The following is an 18,174-nucleotide window of genomic DNA, read 5'->3' on the forward strand; positions in this document are numbered from 1 at the left end:
AAAAAAAAAAAAAAAACAAAAAAACAAAATTAGCCAGGTGTGGTGGTGTGTGCCTGTAGTCCTAGCTACTCAGGAGGCTGAGGCAGGAGAATCATTTGAGCCTGGGAGGCAGAGGTTACAGTGAGCCAAAATTGTGCCACTGCGCTCCAGCCTGGGATAACAGAGCATCGCTCTGTCTCAAAAAAACAAACAAACAGAAATCCTCTAGACTCTTGTTTTTTTGAGACAGAGTCTCACTCTGTCACCCAGGCTGGAATGCAGTAGCATGATCTCAGTTCACTGCAACCTCCATCTCCTGGGTTCAAGTGATTCTCCTGCCTCAGCCTCCCAAGTAGCTGGGATTACAGGTGCCTACCCCTATGCCTGGCTGATTTTTGCAGTTTTAGTAGAGATGGGGTTTCACCATGTTGGCCAGGCTGCTGTCAAATCCTGACCTCAAATGATCCATCCACCTCAGCCTCCCAAAGTGCTAGGATTACAGGCCTGAGCCACCACGCCCAGCCACTTCAAAATCTTTAAACCCTTTGATCGGCAGCTCCCTTTCTAAGAACTCACCCTGCGGAACCCTCTCCACATGGCTTAGTACAAAGGAGTTGTTTAGAGGAATCCGGGGTCACCGGGCACGGTGGCTCACGCCTATTATGCCAGCATTTTGGGAGGCTAAGGCAGGTGGATCACCTGAGGTTGGGAGTTCGAGACCAGCCTGACCCACATGTAGAAACCCCATCTCTACTAAAAATACAAAATTAGCCAGTTGTAGCACACCTGTAATCCCAGCTACTTGGGAGGCTGAGGCAGAAGAATGGCTTGAACCCAGGCAGCAGAGGTTGCCGTGAGCCAAGATCGCATCACTGCACTCCAGCCTGGGCAAGAAGAGCGAAACTTTGTCTCAAAAGGAAAAGAGAAATCTGGGGTCTTGTATGAGACAGAGCATGGTTGGGCCTTCCAGGTTATGATAAACATTCTTGCAGTGTGCAGTGAGAAAAGCAAGCTGCAGAACCGCAGGCGTAGCATGAGCCCATCTGGTTAAAAACAGTAGAAGCCAAAGCCTGGTGATTTATAGGAAGACCAATGTTGTCAGCTGGGATCTCTGGGCCTCTTGATCTCAGTGGAGAAAAGCTCAGCTTGAAACTTTGACCCACACCCTGAGAGTATCCAGTGTTCCCCCACAGTGCCTGGAAATGCCAGGAGTCCCCCAATCTCACATTGCCCCCACCACCCCTACTCTTGCTTCCTGGAGACCCAGACCTGAAATTGGGCCTCTTCATCATTTTCACAGACACATATACTGTCCTATGGAGCTACGTGTGTGAGTGAGATGGAAGATGTATTCCAGTAAAGCAGACAGCCTGACATTTTAAGCAATACATTTTTGGCCAGGCGCAGTGGCTCGCATTTGTAAGCCTAGCACTTTGGGAGGCTGAGGCAGGTGGATCAGTTGAGGCCAAGAGTTTGAGGCCAGCCTGGGCAACATAGCAAGTCCCCCATCTCTCCAAAAAAAGAAAGAAAATTAGCCAGGTATGGTGGTGCATGCCTATAGTCCCAGCTACTCTGGAAGCTAAGGTGGGCGGATCGCTTGAGCCTGAGAGTTAAGGCTGCAGTGAGCTATGATCATACCACTGTACTCCAGCCTGAGTGACAGAGTAAGACCCTGTTTCAAAAATAAATAAAGGTCCGGGCGTGATGGCTCGCACCTGTAATCCCAGTACTTTGGGAGGCCCAGATGGTTGGGTCACAAGGTCAGGAGATCGAGACCATCCTGGCCAATATAGTGAAACCCTCTCTACGAAAAATACAAAAATTAGCTGGATGTGGTGGTGTGCACCTGTAATCACAGCTACTCGGGAGGCTGAGGCAGGAAAATCACTTGAACCCAGGAGGTGGAAGTTGCAGTGAGCCGAGATCATGCCACAGCATTCAAGCCTGGCAACAGAGCTAGACTCTGTCTCTAAATACACACATACATACATACATACATACATACATACATACATACATACAGAAAAAAGGAGAGAGAGTACGGACAGGCAGCCCTGCTGACTCTCTGTGGTCCCTGCTCCCAGTGTCCCCCGGAAGGGGCTTACATAACCATATCTGCAAGTCCATCGCACGTCCTATTCCCCTGCAACATTTTTCTCTGAGCGCCCACTGTGCAGGGGCTGTACCTAGTCCCTCACTGCCATGATGGGGCTGACAGTAGGGCCAGGATAAGCAGACACAAGCAAGTCACAGAGTCCCACTAAGTGCCGTAAGAGAGTGGAACAGGGTGACATGAAAAAGCAGAACAGGGGCCAGGCGCGGTGGCTCAAGCCTGTACTGATGTCAGATCACAAGGTCAGCAGTCCGAGACCAGACTGGCCAACATGGAAAAACCCCATCTCTACTAAAAATACAAAAACTACCCAGGCATGGTGGCGGGCGCCTGTAATCCCAGCTACTCAGGAGGCTGAAGCAGGAGAATCGTTTGAACCCGGGAGGCGGAGGTTGTGGTAAGCCGAGATCGCGCCATTGCACTCCATCCAGCCTGGGTGACAAGAGCCAGACTCCATCTCAAAAAAAAAAGAAAAAGCAGAACAGGCCGTGGGTAGAGGGCGCTGTAGCTGGCGTCAGCAGTGCCAACATAAAGGAGTGCCCAGGGCTGGGACAGTGGGCTCTCCAGGCAGGGGCAGACCAAGGTGCACAGACCTCAAGACAGGAGCCAGCCTGAAGAACAGAAGAGGGGCCGGGGTGGCCAGGGAGGTGAGAACCTGGTGGGGGAGGAAGACTGGCCAGATGCAGGAAGAAGTGGGCCAGGCTGGTCACTAGGGCCTTCTCGGTCCTGGCAAGGAGCTGGGTTTGTTCAGAAGTCAGTAGCAAAGTGGTGGAGTGCTTTGTAGTTTGCGTGTGGTTTCTGTTGGAAGAAGGTCGCTGGGGCCATGCCATTGGCCACAAGGAGGCTGCGGCATCAGCCAGGCCAGAGGTCAGGGGAGTGCAGGTGGGGAAGGTGGGGAGGGGCTTCAGGGGGCTGTCCAGGCCTGGGGCTTTCTCCGAGGCTTATGGGGAGCACCAGTTAGGATGGCTGCGGCCAGGAGTTTGGTCTCAGGTGACAGGTTAGGTTCGAGATGCCAAGACGATGTATGATGGATGAGTGAGTGTTAAACCTTTCTTGGGGTCCTGGGTTTCTCGGGAATTCAGTGACATCTACAGACCCTTTCCCCCAGAATAACACACACACACACGTGTATACCCAGCAGATGCTGAGAGTCCAGGCCAGGCATCGTGCCCAGCCCTGGAGGAGCAGGGGTCTGCGTGGCAGAGTGGGTCTGTGCCTTTGAGATACAGCCTTAGAACTTGGAGAGATTGCCAGGCACCATGCCTCACACCTATAATCCCAGCAGTTTGGGAGGCTGAGGTAGGAGGATTGCTCGAGCCCAGGCGTTTGAGACCAGCCTGAGCAACATAGCAAGACTTCATCTTTACAAAAAACTTTTTGAAAAAATTAGCTGGGCATGGTGGCACATGCGTGTAGTCCCAGCAGCTTAGCAGGTGGAGGCGGGAGGATCTGTTGAGCCCAGGAAGTTGAGGCTGCAGTCAGCTATGATGGCTACTGTAGCCCAGCCTGAGCAGCAAAGCAAGACTCTGTCTCTAAAAAAAGTGTGAAAACAAGTTGAAAAAGCCGGCACAGTGGCTCATGCCTGTAATCCCAGCACTTTGGGAGGCCAAGGCCGGCAGATCACCTGAGGTCAGGAGTTCGAGACCAGCCTGGCCAACATGGCGAAACATGGAGACATGGTGAAACCCTGTCTCTACCAAAAATACAAAAAAAAACACACCTGTAATCCCAGCAATCTGGGAGGCCGAGGCGGGCAGATCACCTGAGGCCAGGCGCTTGAGACCAGTCTGGCCAACATGGTGAAACCCCATCTCTGCTAAAAATACAAAACATTAGCCAGGTGTGGTGGCGCATGCCTCTAATCCCAACTTCTTGGGAGGCTGAGGAAGGAAAGTCACTTGAACCCAGTAGGCAGACGTTACAGTGAGCCAGTATCACGCCACAGCACTGCAGCCTGGGTGACGGAGCGACACTCCATCTCAACGACAATAAATGAACTCAGAAAGGTGAACTTGAAACTATAATCACCCTAGCAGTTAATCACAGATGGGAAGATTGATGACAGGAACTCCTGGTCCAGTCTGAATGAGTGGAAGGGCCTGGAGTCCCAGGCAGCAATGTAGGAAACACTCCTGGCTTATCAGCGATTGGCATGTGGTAGGGCCAGGCAGGGGCCAGGGGACACTGGGCTCCCTAGCTCCAGGAGGAGTTCAGGTGTGAGGGTCTCCACAGGTCCTCGAACCCTCTAGAGTCCATGCTTGGGCCTCGGGTCCAGAACTGCTGGTCTGAACCACAAAGCCGCACGCCCTCGGTTCCTTCCTGGGCTGACCTTCGGCCTCACACCCGGCCTCACTTGCTCTCCTGGCATGTTAACCTGTGTTCCCCTTTTCTCTCCCCAAGGATCTGGAAGGAGTGCCACCCTCTAAAAAGATGAAACTAGAGGCCTCTCAACAAAACTCCGAAGAGATGTAGACGACGCTTGAAAGCCTCCGATCCATGTTTCATGGAAGGTACATCAGCAATTAATTCTAGAGCAACTTTGCCCGAGCGATTCCTCTTGGGTGCGAACAGAACTACTAACGTTTCAAGTTTACCAAGTGCAAATCCAAGAAGACCCAGAACGGCGGAACTTCTCAGACACTGAAGAACTCTCTGCTGTGAAGCAAAACACTCAAACCTTTAAGGGACTGTCCTTGGGGAGGCAGGCGGGGCGGCTGCTCAGGAGTGTCTGCACACTGTCTCGGAAGCCAGGATTCCATTTGTGTTGCTGCTGTACTTTTTCCCACTTCTCTATGTAACGATGTAAGCTATTGGAGGGTGGTACCGATCAGGAACGCTTTCCGGCGGGGCTTTTCACTGTTCAACCAATTCCTTCCGCTTTCTTTTTTTGTGCCTTGTGCCCTTGAGGTGACCTCTGGCATGTATCCTGGTGGCTTTTGCGTCTCCCCTCTGCAAAGTGCCCTCGTGGTTTGGTTCGGGCGGCAGCTGCCATCCATCTCACCGCTCTCCTTCCTGCCCCAGGACTTGATTGGAGCAGGCAGGGTGGAGGAGGGGAGCTCCTTAGCCCACCTGGTTTTCAGGTGCACGGGAGCTTACGCACGCCCCAAGCATCAGGCACCAGGGCCCAAGGACGCGCAGGTGCCAGGCATAGTCCCCAAGGGCTCTGCTCCTTGGTCCTGGCTGGGCGCCCGCTGTACCTTCCCTTCCTTGGGGCCTTTAGGGCTGGGCATCTCTGAGCCCACCATGGCCTAGATGGACATGCAAAGCCCTTGGAATTTTCTGGCACTTCCTCTCTCTTGCCCTCACCCCCCCCACCACCCCATCACTGCTTTCTCCCAGACCTCTGGATACAAAATGGCTTCTCTGGCTGACTGCAGGCTGTCTCCTGAAGGCACTGCGTGCGCCAGGGAGGCTGGGAGCTGGCGGCAGGATTAGCTGGTGCTGAACTTTCTCTCATAGGACGTCGCTTGGATTTCAAATCCACAGTCACCTGCTGCCCTCCGCCTCCCCCAATGCCCCAGCCCACGCCCCAAGAGACAGGATCGCAGCGGTCAGAATCCACGTGCTTTCCCATTTGTAGGCTGTTCTGACTCTCAGAGCCAACAGCTGGACCATGTCTCATCCCCAGAACGTGCCGCCGGTCCCTCCGGGGAGCAGGCCTTGATGGCTGGGCCTTGAAGGCCACGAACAAGGCGTCGAGGAATTGGAAAGATTTGCACACCTTCCAGAAAGGAGAGGTGCAGTCTCCCCTCCCTCGCCTCCCGCACGTGCGCTGGAACGGCTTCCTCTCACTGAACGGGACGCCCCGAGGACGAACTGCCTAATCGTTTGGTTCTGAGGCCTGGTTTGCTCTTAATGAATATATGGACTCCTCAGACCTTAAACCTTTTCCTAAGCTTTCTTTACTGCACTGGAGTTCTGACTCCCTTTGAGTTGTGTGTTACTGGGGGGGGGGGGGGCGGGGGGGTTGGTTTTTGGGGCTAATTGGTGCATATTCAGGTACCACCTTTGATGTGTGGATCTTTCTCCTGACCATCATGGGAAGTGTCTGCTGGATTCCATTTTCTAAGAGTTTCTGAGGGTGAGGCTCTTATTTTTTCTAAGGGATCCTGTCTATTTCCTGCACTTCAAGAAGAATCAAAATGTTCCTGAATTTCAAATACCTCATGCAAAATGTCTCCTGAAATAAGGGAAAAAAAAAAAAAACAACTTTGAAAATCTTAATGTTGAAGTTAGCAATGCCGAAAGGTTTCTGTCTTAAAAAATTTAAAAAAAAATTCCTGTACTTATCACTCTTGCCCCGTAGGCAGTCAGTTTTGTTGAGAACTGCGTACCTGACGCGGTTCCTCTCCACGCATCTCAAGGTGACGTGACCTCCAGATCCCATAGAGTCACGTTTTTCTTTGCAGCAAAACTCCATCTTGGTGACAGATGAATTTGGATATTTATTTCCTTTTCTTTTTTGGGAAACGAGAGGCTACAACCAAGACAGCTGAAGGAGAATGAAACAGACACATCCACAGAAACAGGCATAGGTGGCCCTGCCGCTCGCCATCGGCCTCTCTGGACAGGCAAGGGGAGTTGGCGCAGGTGAGGACTCAAGACGACGTCCACCGTCCCGAGGCTGTCACTAGTTTTTCTCTGAAGTGCCTGAAGGTAGGAATGGGCCGGCGATCGGGACCAGCTGGGCCCCGCCACGGCCACGCCAGGCAAAGCGCCAGCAGCCCTGCACTCCACGCTGGCCAAGAAGGCCTTCCACGCAGAATGATGAGACTGCAAAAATCCCATGTGCTTCCTTCCCTGGCGCAGCCGCTCCTCCGAGCCACTGCCCCCCCCACCCACCCTACACCCCTCGCCCTCCCCCCACCACAGAATCTAAGACCTTTCAGCTTCGAGCCAGGGGCGGGGGATCCCCAGCAAAAGCCTTCCGTGGACATCAGGCCCCGTGGCCTCAAGGGCTCCCAGGGCAAACCTAATTCCCCTCAAAACTTGAAGTCGGGGAAGCTGCGGCTACACATTCCACAAGTGCTGGCACTTATACCCACAACCCGGAAGGCTGTGGGCCGATTCCTCTAGGGCGGTGACCTCCCATTAGCAAACGGTGTCATGGTTTGGAATGTTCATTATCGCTGAGGACCTGGTTAGAGGGGTAAAGACCTTTTTTCACCGAACCAAATTCCCCCCCCAAGATTTTTTTTTTTTTGGTGTGTTGTACAGCAGTATAATTTTTCACTTATTTATTCCATCAGTAGATATGGTTTGTACAATGTACAATGGTTTCATTTCAGAAAATAAAAATTTCAAATCCTGAATGCCTTGTGGTTTTGTTGCGTTGTAAATAGGAGTCAAGTCAGATAGATGGTGATGGTGTCCCTCGCTGGCTGCTCCAGCCTCTCCTGCACAGCCATGTGGCCCTGATTCTGCAAGACACATGAGTTCCTTGCCTACAGAAATTATTGCCTTCCACAGTCATGAGAGCTGCCATTATTAAGCACCAGCTGGATGCCAGGCAAGCCACTAGTTGCTCCTTTCTGTGGTCGGGTATTGTCAGCCACCTTGTGCAGGCGAGGAAGCAGCAGGACAGTCCCTTGCGGGGCTCTCATGCCCGGTCAGGACCCCAGGTTAAAAGCCACACCTGAAGCCAGGCGCAGTGGGTCACGCCTGTAATACCAGCACTTTGATTACAAGAAGAGTGGATCACGTGAGGTCAGGAGTTAGAGACCAGCCTGGCCAACATGATGAAACCCTATCTACTAAAAATACAAAAATTAGCCAGGCATGGTGGCATGCACCTGTAATCCCAGCTATTTGGGAGGGAGGGGCAGGAGAATTACTTGAGCCTGGGAGGTGGAGGTGGCAATGAGCTGAGATCACACCACTGCACTCTAGCCTGGACAACAGAGTAAGACTCTATCTCAAAATAAATAAATAAATAAATAAATAAATAAAAAGCCACACCTGATCCCTGTATCCCAAGGCCTGGGTTCCAGCAGGGACATGTTTTCAGTTTCCCTGTCTGAGAAGACTCTGGCTTGTGGTAGGGTCTCGGGGCATCAGTGCATGAGTGAACTGCAACCTTGGCTTGACTTGTCCTAATGGCCTCTAGTGACTTACATGGTAGGGCTAGAACCAGACCTTTCCCAGGGCCCTGTTCCTCTTGGCCCAGACTCTGCCCCAAGTTGACTTCCCCACTTCTATCCAGCTTCACCCAGCCCTGGTTCAGCCCCTAAAGGGAGCTGGCAGGGGTGGGAGTGTCAAGTCAGCGGTCTGGGCCAAGCTGCATTGCGCCTGGCCTGGCCTGCAGGCAGATGCTCTCTCCTGTTTGTTCTGTCTCGCTCTCCTCCCTACCCCGCTCCTTTCTAACATGTTCCAGTGTTTTTAACAGAACTGGTTGCTCAGCTAAATAAACTCCTGATATGGAAAGTTCGGCTTGACAAAACACAAATCATACAGGCCTTGTTTGCTTAAGGAAAAAAAATGCCTGAGCTGGCACATGTTCCCGCGCTTCCTTTCTGTCCCCTCTGCGAGTCTGTTCCCAGCTCTCGCTCTCTGGATCAACGTCCCTCCCTCCTCCCTCCTGCCCTTTCCCCCACCTCCCATGTCTCCACCCGCCTGGATCACTGTTCTGTTTTTTCCATGTAACTTCCTCAGTGTCTCTCACTGAAGCGGCCTAATTTCCTCTCCCACCTCCCTTCCTCGAGGAGCAGTCATGCCCAGGAGCTAGAAGCGTGGGCTTTGCAGGCATTGGTTGAGCTGTGCTGAGCCCTGGACAGCAATGACTCAAACTTGACCCTTAACCCCAGGCAGGTAAGTGAGCCCCACTGCATTACGGTGCCGACCACAGTTTGGAATTAGGGGATACAGACATTCCGATGGGCAGAAGTCAGGGGATCTCCTAGGACACCAGAGGAATACCAGGCATGGGACTAAGCAGCTTGTTTTCTCTTTTGACACAAAGGAGTGGCTGGAGGCTTCTGAGCCAAGGCTCTGCTGGACTAGAGATCGTGTTGCCAATGAATAGCATGGATTGGAAAAGACCAGGCTGGAGGTGGGAGCAGGGCAACTAGGGAACTGGAACAATAGGCCAAGCAGGGGGCCAGCAGTTGGCAACAGGGCCCACGTGCCCCCAGGCAATGTGAAGGCGGTCAGTAGGCAGGGAGGTGGGGTGGGGAAGGCATAGGTTTGGGAAAGTAGGCAGAGAAGACTCAGGTCAAAGTTCCAGTCTGTGCCAAAGCAACAAGTGTCACAGAGGTCCGTGGTGGGGCCGAGGATGGATTGCAGACCCTAAAGGCCAAGTCCAACTTCCCTCTCTCGCTCCTCTGAGTGAAGAATGCATGTTTCCTCCAAAGCCTCGGATTAAACAGCCGTTGACCTTGTCTATCCAGTTCTGTTTCCTTCTTCTTCCCATAGGGGTCGCCCTCCCTCCCCAGACCTCAAGTGGGGCGGGCACCTAGCCCAGAGTGGCCATGTGACCCAGTCCTATCCAATCACCATGGTCCCGCCTCCTGGCTACCCCAATTGGTTCAGGGATGAGCACGTGGCCCAATGAGAGTAAGCCCTGAGGTTTCTGTGGGAACTGGTGGGAAAGAATTCTGCTGGAGCATCTGGAGTTGCTCAAATGGAGGCCTGCAGCCGTCTTTCCCTCCACGTGGGGAGGAGTCGGCCTGAGAATGAAAGCAGCACAGTAAAGGGCGGAAAGACAGTGAGTGTGTGCTTTTTGAGGGCAGCATTTGAGCCTTGGCCTCAGCTGGCCCCGAAGCCAGCACTCCCCCTGAACGTCTCAATTTTGTGAGCCATTAAATCCCCTTGATAGTTTAGGCAAGTTTTCACTGGGTCTTACCCCACGTGAGCCCCCACTCGTCCATATGGACCCGTTTTGGACCAGTAAGGCATCCCCATCTGTAGTCTTCAACATGCGGATCGTCACCACTCCCGAGCAGTCTGACCTCAGGCAAGTATCTTAACCTCTCTGGGTCCCTGTTTCTTCATCTGTATGATGGGGAGAATAATAGTGCCTACTAAGGTTGTTGTGAGGATTAAATGAATACGTGTAAAGCACTCAAGGCAGGCCCTGGCACATGGTGAACCTCAAATGTTAGCTGCTACTTTGTAATTATTATCCTCACGCACCTCTCGCTTCGGAAGACCAGTTCCGAGGGCAAGAGGCACAGGGAAGAGAAGAACGGCCCACCTCTGCTTGCCTTGGGTTTGGCTTTAGTACACTTTACTCTCTGAAGACCCGCCTCTTCCCCAAGTGATTGACACTGGAGTCATCGACACAGCGAACTCCAGATGCGACACGGCCTGAGTCAGGCCTTGTGGGATAAGCCCACTCGGGAACAGGAAGGAAAGACGTGCCTGACTGAGCAGAGAGCTAGAGGTCAGACAACACGTCCCTACCCTGGGCACTGGCTGCTCAGTCATTAAAGCAGACCCAAATAGCTTCTGGCCGGGGGCTCAAAGGAACAGCCTATTAGAGACTCATTTTTCCAGTCTCTCTTCCACTGTTGTGTCTCCACAGGTGGAGTTGGGGAAAGACTCAGGGTGGCAAGGACCAGGATCTGCTGCCGAGCCTGTGGGTCCTGTCTCCCTATGGGATGCCCCTGGGACTCTGTGCCCATGGATGCATTGGGTGACTTGAGGTCAATTGTTTTCTCTCTCCAGATCTAGGCAGAAGAAGCAATCTGCTCTGCTTCGGAGAACCTCAAGAGGCTCTTAATCCTGCTCTTTTCTCCCTCTGGGCTCCCTCTGTGATGAGCTCATCTGACCTCCTGGCAACCCCAAAGGGTAGTTTAGAGCAGGGAATCAGCCTCGCGATTTACAGAAAGGATAACTCAGGCCAGGGAAGCGACTTGAACAGGGTCCTGTAGGGACTCAGTGAAGGAGGCTTCGGAACCCAGCCTGTCTTCCAGCAGACCAGTAATCAGCAAATCTGGCTGATTTATTTATTTAGAGACAGAGTCTCGCTCCTGTTGCCCAGGCTGGACTGCAGTGGCGCAATCTTAGCTCACTGCAACCTCTGCCTCTGGGGTTCAAGTGATTCTTGTGCCTCAGCCATCAGAATAGCTGGGATTACAGGTGCATGCCACCACCCACCTGATTTTTTTTAAAATAAAGTTTTATTGGAACAAGCCATGCTCATTCATTTACATATTGTTCCTGGCTGCTTTCACCATACAACAACAGTCGAGTACAGATGCTGTTCAGTTTACAATGGGGTTACTTCTCAGTAAGCCCATAAACTGGCCTGTGGTCCCAGCTAACTTGAGAGGCTGAGTGGGAGAAACATAAGTCTGGGAGGTCGAGGTTGCAGTGAACCCTGATGGCGCCACTGCACTCCAGCCTGGGTGACAGAGTGAGACCCTGAATGAGGGCCCTGAGCAGTTGGAACCACACAGGTGTGTGCCACAATGGGCAGCTAATTTTTTAATTTTTATTTTTTGGATTTTTTGTAGAGATTGGGTTTTGCCATGTTGCCCAGGCTAGTCTTGAACTCCTGGCTTCAAGTGATCCTCCTACCTTGGCCTCACTAAGTGTTGGGATTACAGGCATGAGCCACTGTACCCAGGCCTGGATTTTTAATCAACATGTAAGGTTGTAGCTCAATGATTTTTCACCCAATGCACACACCTGTGTGACTTGCACCTGGATCAATAAACAGAACAGCACTAATCCCGAGTCCCCTTCTGTTGGAAATAGATGTTCGGTGTTGCAAAGAAAAATTAGCACTGAGACAAAGAATCTTTCAGCAATGCAATTTTTACTTCCTGGACTGCAGGAAGGGTACCCTCTCTAGCCATCTTGCCACGAGAGTACCTTCTTATCCCCGTCTAGTCATTACCCCACTAAGTGTGGCTGATACTCTGACTTCTACCTACACCGATTTCTTTGGCTTATTTTCTTTCTTTTTTTTTTTTTTTTTTTTTCCCATTTTTGAGACGGAGTTTCGCTCTTGTTACCCAGGCTGGAGTGCAATGGCGCGATCTCGGCTCACCGCAACCTCTGCCTCCTGGGTTCAGGCAATTCTCCTGCCCCAGCCTCCTGAGTCGCTGGGATTACAGGCACGCGACACCATGCCCAGCTAATTTTTTTGTATTTGTAGTAGAGACGGGGTTTCACCATGTTGACCAGGATGGTCTCGATCTCTTGACCTCGTGATCCACCCGCCTCGGCCTCCCACAGTGCTGGGATTACAGGCTTGAGCCACCGCGCCCCACTCTTTGGCTTATTTTAGAGCTTTGCATTCACAGAATGATGTAGTATGTGCTCCTGTGTATCTAGCTTCTTTCACTTAACACAATATTTGTGAGATTCAACACTGGTGTGTGAGAGCGTGTGCCATTCATTCTCATTGCTGGAAAATACTCTATGGGGTGAGTGTACTACAATGTGCTATCCATTCTTTGGACATTTGAGATATTTCCAGCCGATGGGGTGGGGAGAATTATAAATTATGGAGGATTGCTTGAGGCCAGGAGTTCAAGGCCAGCCTGGGCAACATAGCCAAACCCCATCTCTACAAAAAAATTTAAAAATTAACCAAGCATGTGATATACACTTCTAGTCCCAACTACCCAGGAGGCTGAGGTGGGAGGATCGCTCGAGCCCAGGAGTTGAAGAGTGCAGTGAACCAAAATTGTGCCACTGCCCTCCAGCCCAGGCAAAAGAGCAAGACCTTATCTTAAAAAAAAAAAAAAAAAAAAAAAAAAAAAAGAGAGAGAGAGAAAAGGCCTGGCACAGTGGCTCATGCTTGTAAGTCCATCACTTTGGGAGGCCGAGGCAGGCAGATCACTTGAGGTCAGGAATTCAAGGCCAGCCTGGGCAACATGGTGAAACTGTCTCTACTAAAAATTCAAAAGTTAGCCGAGTGGCCAGGCATGGTACCCCTGTAATCCCAGTACTTTGGGAGACTGGCCAAGGTGGGTGGATCATCTGAGGTCAGGAGTTCAAGACCAGCCTGGCCAACATGGTGAAACTCCGTCTCTACTAAAAATATAAAAATTAGCTAGGTATGTTGGCGGGGGCCTGTAATCCCAGCTACTCAGGAGGCTGACGCAGGAGAATCACTTAAACCCAGTAGGCAGAGGTTGCAGTGAGCCCAGATTGCGCCACTGCACTCCGGCCTGGGTGGCAAAGTGAGACTCTGACTCAAAAATAAAAATTCGAAACCCACACCCATCTATTTCTTCACCCTTCTGAGCCTCATGTTCCCTATGTGTAAGATGAAGGTAACTGTCCCTGACCTGCCCACCTCCCAGGGTTGTGTGGGAACCAATTAGATCTGGACCTGTGAGGAAAACTGTACAAACCTTTGAGGCTGTTCAGTCATGAGACTCTTCTACCCACACCCCCTACATACAATTAAGTGCTTGCTGCAGAGGCATTGGGGTCTCTGGCCAGAGGTGACATCTGAAGCAATCAGGATCCTGTTCGGTTTTTCCACATCCGACCTGCCGCCGGGCCAGGGCAAGAGAGCCACGCGCGGCGGATGCACGGGCCCTGAACTCTTTCCCGAGTAGTCCCCAGAGGTAGCTGCTGCCTTTCAGTTTCTGCGCTTGTTTATTTTCAAAGGGACGTTGCCAGACCGCGAGGCCTCCCTGCCCTTTCATGGTTTGTTTTATGCAGATTTCAGGAAGAGAGAGAAGAGGTAAAGGGACCAGAAACAAAGTCTTCTGTGAGCAAACAATGGCAACAGGCCCCAGATGTTAGGTTTGAGGGGCATATGAGGCAGGGGACTGAACTGCAGAGTTGGGCCAGAGGTCCCCTTGCTGACCCCCTGAACCCCAGGAGCCTTGAGAGTACTGACCGTGTTAACAATAACTGCAAATATCCCACATAGGATGCTAGAATAACTGGACATCTGTGTGCCAAAACCATGAATGTATACCTTGCACCTTATCACAAAATTCACTCAAAATGGATCAGAGACCAAAATGTAAAACACAAAACTGAGAATCCTAGGGGAAAGTAGGAGAAAATCTTTGTGACTTTGGGGTTAAGCAAAGCTTTTTGCTAAAGACACTGATAAGAGATTGAAAACACAAGCACACAGATTGGTCGATAATCTTTGCAAAACATGTATCTGATAAAAGACTTGTGTCCAGAATATATAAAGAACTCTCTCTTTTTTCTTAATTTGTTGTGTTTTGTTTTGTTGTGTTGTGTTGTGTTTGAGACAGAGTCTCATTTTGTCACCCAAGCAAGAGTGCAGTGGGGCGATCTTGGCTTACTGCAACCTGTGCCTCCCTGGTTCACGCATTTCACCTACCTTAGCCTCTGAGTAGCTGGGATTATAGAAATGTGCCACCATGTCCCGCTAATTTTTTTTTTTTTTTTAACAGAGTCTCACTCTGTAACCCAGGCTGGAGTGCAGTGGCGCGATATCTCGGCTTACTGCAACATCTGCCTCCCTAGTTCAAGCAGTTCACCTGCCTCAGCCTCCTGAGTAGCTGGGATTACAGGCATGTGCCACCATGCCCGGCTAATTTTTTTTTTATTGCATTTTAGGTTTTGGGGTGCATGTAAAGAACATGCAAGATTGTTGCATAGGTACACACATGGCAGTGTGATTTGCTGCCTTCCTCCCCATCACCTATATCTGGCATTTCTCCCCATGTTATCTCACCCCAACTCCCCCCCTCCGCTGTCCCTCCCCGATTTCCCCCCAACATACCCCAGTGTGTGATGCTCCCCTCCCTGTGTCCATGTGTTCTCATGGTTCAACACCCACCTATGGGTGAGAACATGCGGTGTTTGATTTTCTGTTCTTGTGTCAGTTTGCTGAGAATGATGGTTTCCAGGTTCATCCATGTCTCTACAAAGGACACAAACTCATCATTTTTATGGCTGCATAGTATTCCATGGTGTATATGTGTCACATTTTCCCTGTCCAGTCTATCATCAATGGGCATTTGGGTTGGTTCCAAGTCTTTGCTATTGTAAACAGTGCCGAAATGGACATTCGTGTGCATGGGTCCTTATAGTAGAATGTTTTACAATCCTTTGGATATATACCCAGTAATGGGATTGCTGGGTTAAATGGAATTTCTATTTCTAGGTCCTTGAGGAATCGCCACACTGTCTTCCACAATGGTTGAACTAACTTGCACTCCCACCAACTGTGTAAAAGTGTTCCTATTTCTCCACATCCTCTCCAGCATCTGTTGTCTCCAGATTTTTTAATGATCGCTATTCTAAATGGTGTGAGATGGTATCTCAATGTAGTTTTGATTTGCATTTCTCTAATGACCAGTGATGATGAGCATTTTTTCATATGTTTGTTGGCCTCGTGTATGTCTTATTTTGTAAAGTGTCTGTTGATATCCTCTGCCCACTTTTGAATGGGCTTGTTTTTTTCTTGTAAATCTGTTTTAGTTCTTTGAAGATTCTGGATATTAACCCTTTGTCAGATCCGTAGACTGCAAAATTTTTTCCCATTCTGTTGGTTGCTGATTCACTCCAATGACTGATTCTTTTGCTGTGCAGAAGCTGGGGAGTTTGATTAGGTCCCATTTATCTGTTTTGGCTTTTGTTGCCAATGCTTTTGGTGTTTTGGTCATGAAGTCCTTGCTTATGCCTATGTCCTGAATGGTTTTGCCTAGATTTTCTTCTAGGGTTTTTATGGTGTTAGGTCTTATGTTTAAGTCTTTAATCCATCTGGAGTTAATTTTAGTGTAAGGTGTCAGGAGGGGGTTCAGTTTCTGCTTTCTGCACATGGCTAGCCAGTTTTCCCAACACCATTTATTAAACAGGGAATCCTTTCCCCATTACTTGTTTTTGTCAGGTTTGTCAAAAATCAGATGGTTGTAGATGTGTGGTGTTGCCTCTGAGGCCTCTGTTCTATTCCATTGGTCTATATCTCTGTTTTGGTACCAGTACCATGCTGTTTTGATTACTGTAGCCTTGTAGTATAGTTTGAAGTCCAGTAGTGTGATGCCTCCAGCTTTGTTCTTTTTGCTCAGAATTGACTTGGCTATATGGGCTCTCTTTTGGTTCCATATGAAGTTTAAGGTTTTTTTCTAGTTCTGTGAAGAAGGCCATTGGTAGCTTGATGGGGACAGCGTTGAATCTGTAAATTACTTTGGGCGGTATAGCCATTTTCATGATATTGATTCTTCCTAACTATGAGCATGGAATGTTTCTCCATCCGTTTGTGTCCTCTCTTATTTCATTGAGCAGTGGTTTGTAGTTCTCCTTGAAGAGGTCCTTTACGTTCTTTGTTAGTTGTATTCCTAGGTATTTTATTCTCTTTGTAGCAATTGTGAATGGCAGTTCGTTCTTGATTTGGCTTTCTAAAAATATGGAATGCTTCACAAATTTGCGTGTCATCCTTGTACAGGGGCCATGCTAATCTTCTCTGTATTGTTCCAATTTTAGTATATGTGCTGCCGAAGCGAGCACAATATATATTTTTTTAAAAACAGAGTCTTACTCTGTAATCCAGGCTGGAGTGCAGTGGCGTGATATCTCAGCTCACTGCAACATCTGCCTCACAGGTTCAAGTGATTCTCTTGCTACAGCTTCCCATGTAGCTAGGACTACAGGTGTGCGCCACCTTTGCCTAGCTAACTTTTGTATTTTTAGTAGAGATGGAGTTTCATCATGTTGGCCAGGCTAGTCTTGAACTCCTAACCTCGTGATCCACCCACCTCCACCTCCCAAAGGGCTGGGATCACAGGCATGAACCACCACACCCGGCCCAATTTTTATATTTTTACCAGAGATGGGGTTTTGCCATGTTGTCCAGGCTGGTCTCTGGTCTCAAGCAATCTGCCCATCTTGGCTTCCTAAAGTGCCCGGATTACAGGCATGACCCACCACACCCAGCCTCTTTTGTCTTTTTTTTCTTTATTTTTTGTTGAGACGGGGCCTTGTTCTGTCAACCAGCCTGGAGTGCAGTGGTGCAATCTCGGCTCACTGCAACCGCCACCTCCTGGGATCAAGCAATTATGCCTCAGCCTCCAGCGTAGCTGGGACTTCAGGTGTGTGCCGCCACGCCTAGCTAATTTTTGTATTTTTAGTAGAGATGGAGTTTCACCACGTTGGCCAGGCTGGCCTTGAACTCCTGACCTCATGATCTGCTAGCCTCTACCTCCCAAAGTGCTGGGATTACAGGAGTGAGTCACCGCGCCTGGCCCATTTTTTATATTTTAACTAGAGATGGGATTTTGCCATGTTGACCAGGCTGGTCTCTGACCTCAAGCAATCTGCCCCTATTGGCTTCCTAAAGTGCCGGGGTTACAGGGGTGACCCACCATGCCCAGACTCTTTTCCCTTTTTTAGCTCTCTTTTTTTGTTGTTGTTATTGAGACAGGGCCTTGCTCTGTCACCCAGGCTGGAGTATAGTGGTGTGATCATGGCTCACTGCAGCCTCAGCCTCCTGGGGCTTAGGTGATCCACCCACCTCAGTCCCCCAGGTAGCTGTGATCATGCCACTGCACTCCAGCCTGGGCAACAGAGCAAGACCCTATCCCTAAATTTTAAAGAATTGCAAAAATCTGGATGTAAATATTTACAGTGGTCTTATTCATAACCACCAAAAACTAGAAACAACTAAATGGCCTTCAACTGACAGATGTGTAAACACACAGTGGTACATTCATAAAATGAAATACTACACAGCAATAAAAAGGAACGGACTACAGATGCACTCAGCAGCAGGGCAGAATCTCAGATGCATTATGCTAAGTGAGAGAAGCCAGTCTCAAGGCCACTTTTTGAAGGATTCTATTCCAGAAAAGGTAAAACAACGGGAACAAGAAACAGATCAGTGGTTGCCAGGGACTGGAACAGAGAGAGGGACTGACTACAAAGGGCAAGAAGCAAGGGGGAAACTCTGTGTGTGTGTGTGTGTGTGTGTGTGTGTGTGTGTGTGTGTGTGTGTGTGTGTGTTTAAATAGTTTTTGAGATGGAGTCTCACTCTGTTGCCCAGGCTGGAGTGCAATGGCGCAATCTTGGCTCACTGCAACCTCCGCCTCCCAGGTTCAAGCCTGCCTCAGCCTTCTGCGTAGCTGGATTGCAGGCACATGCCACCATGCTGGGCTAATTTTTGTTTGCATTTTTAGTAAAGACAAGGTTTCATC

At 50.0% G+C, this 18,174-nt stretch overlaps 1 protein-coding gene, 1 long non-coding RNA gene and 1 other non-coding gene across 4 annotated transcripts in view; 2 read left to right on the plus strand and 1 right to left on the minus strand.

Annotated features, from left to right (window-relative positions):
* The window catches only part of BCL7A (BAF chromatin remodeling complex subunit BCL7A), a 37,966-nt gene extending 31,609 nt beyond the window's left edge, over positions 1-6,357 (plus strand). Inside the window, exon 6 of one of the 2 annotated variants that reach the window (XM_032242489.1) lies at positions 4,493-6,357. In XM_032242489.1, coding sequence (XP_032098380.1) covers positions 4,493-4,564 — 72 coding nt within the window. In that variant the 3' untranslated portion in view covers positions 4,565-6,357. The remainder of the gene's footprint in view (positions 1-4,492) is intronic. The other variant, XM_032242495.1, reaches the window with a different exon arrangement.
* Positions 6,358-13,276: 6,919 nt separating this feature from the next.
* LOC116526237 lies at positions 13,277-14,225 on the plus strand. Its single transcript, XR_004258041.1, has 2 exons — positions 13,277-13,620; positions 13,718-14,225. It is a non-coding gene; the product is annotated as an uncharacterized LOC116526237 (long non-coding RNA).
* Positions 14,226-16,385: 2,160 nt separating this feature from the next.
* LOC116527647 lies at positions 16,386-16,492 on the minus strand. Its single transcript, XR_004258652.1, has one exon. It is a non-coding gene; the product is annotated as a U6 spliceosomal RNA (small nuclear RNA).
* Positions 16,493-18,174: the final 1,682 nt, after the last annotated feature.

Source organism: Sapajus apella, unplaced genomic scaffold, assembly GCF_009761245.1.
Source record: "Sapajus apella isolate SASKATOON/1434 unplaced genomic scaffold, GSC_monkey_1.0 scaffold2, whole genome shotgun sequence".
In the NCBI taxonomy this organism is placed as follows: Eukaryota; Metazoa; Chordata; class Mammalia; order Primates; family Cebidae; genus Sapajus; species Sapajus apella.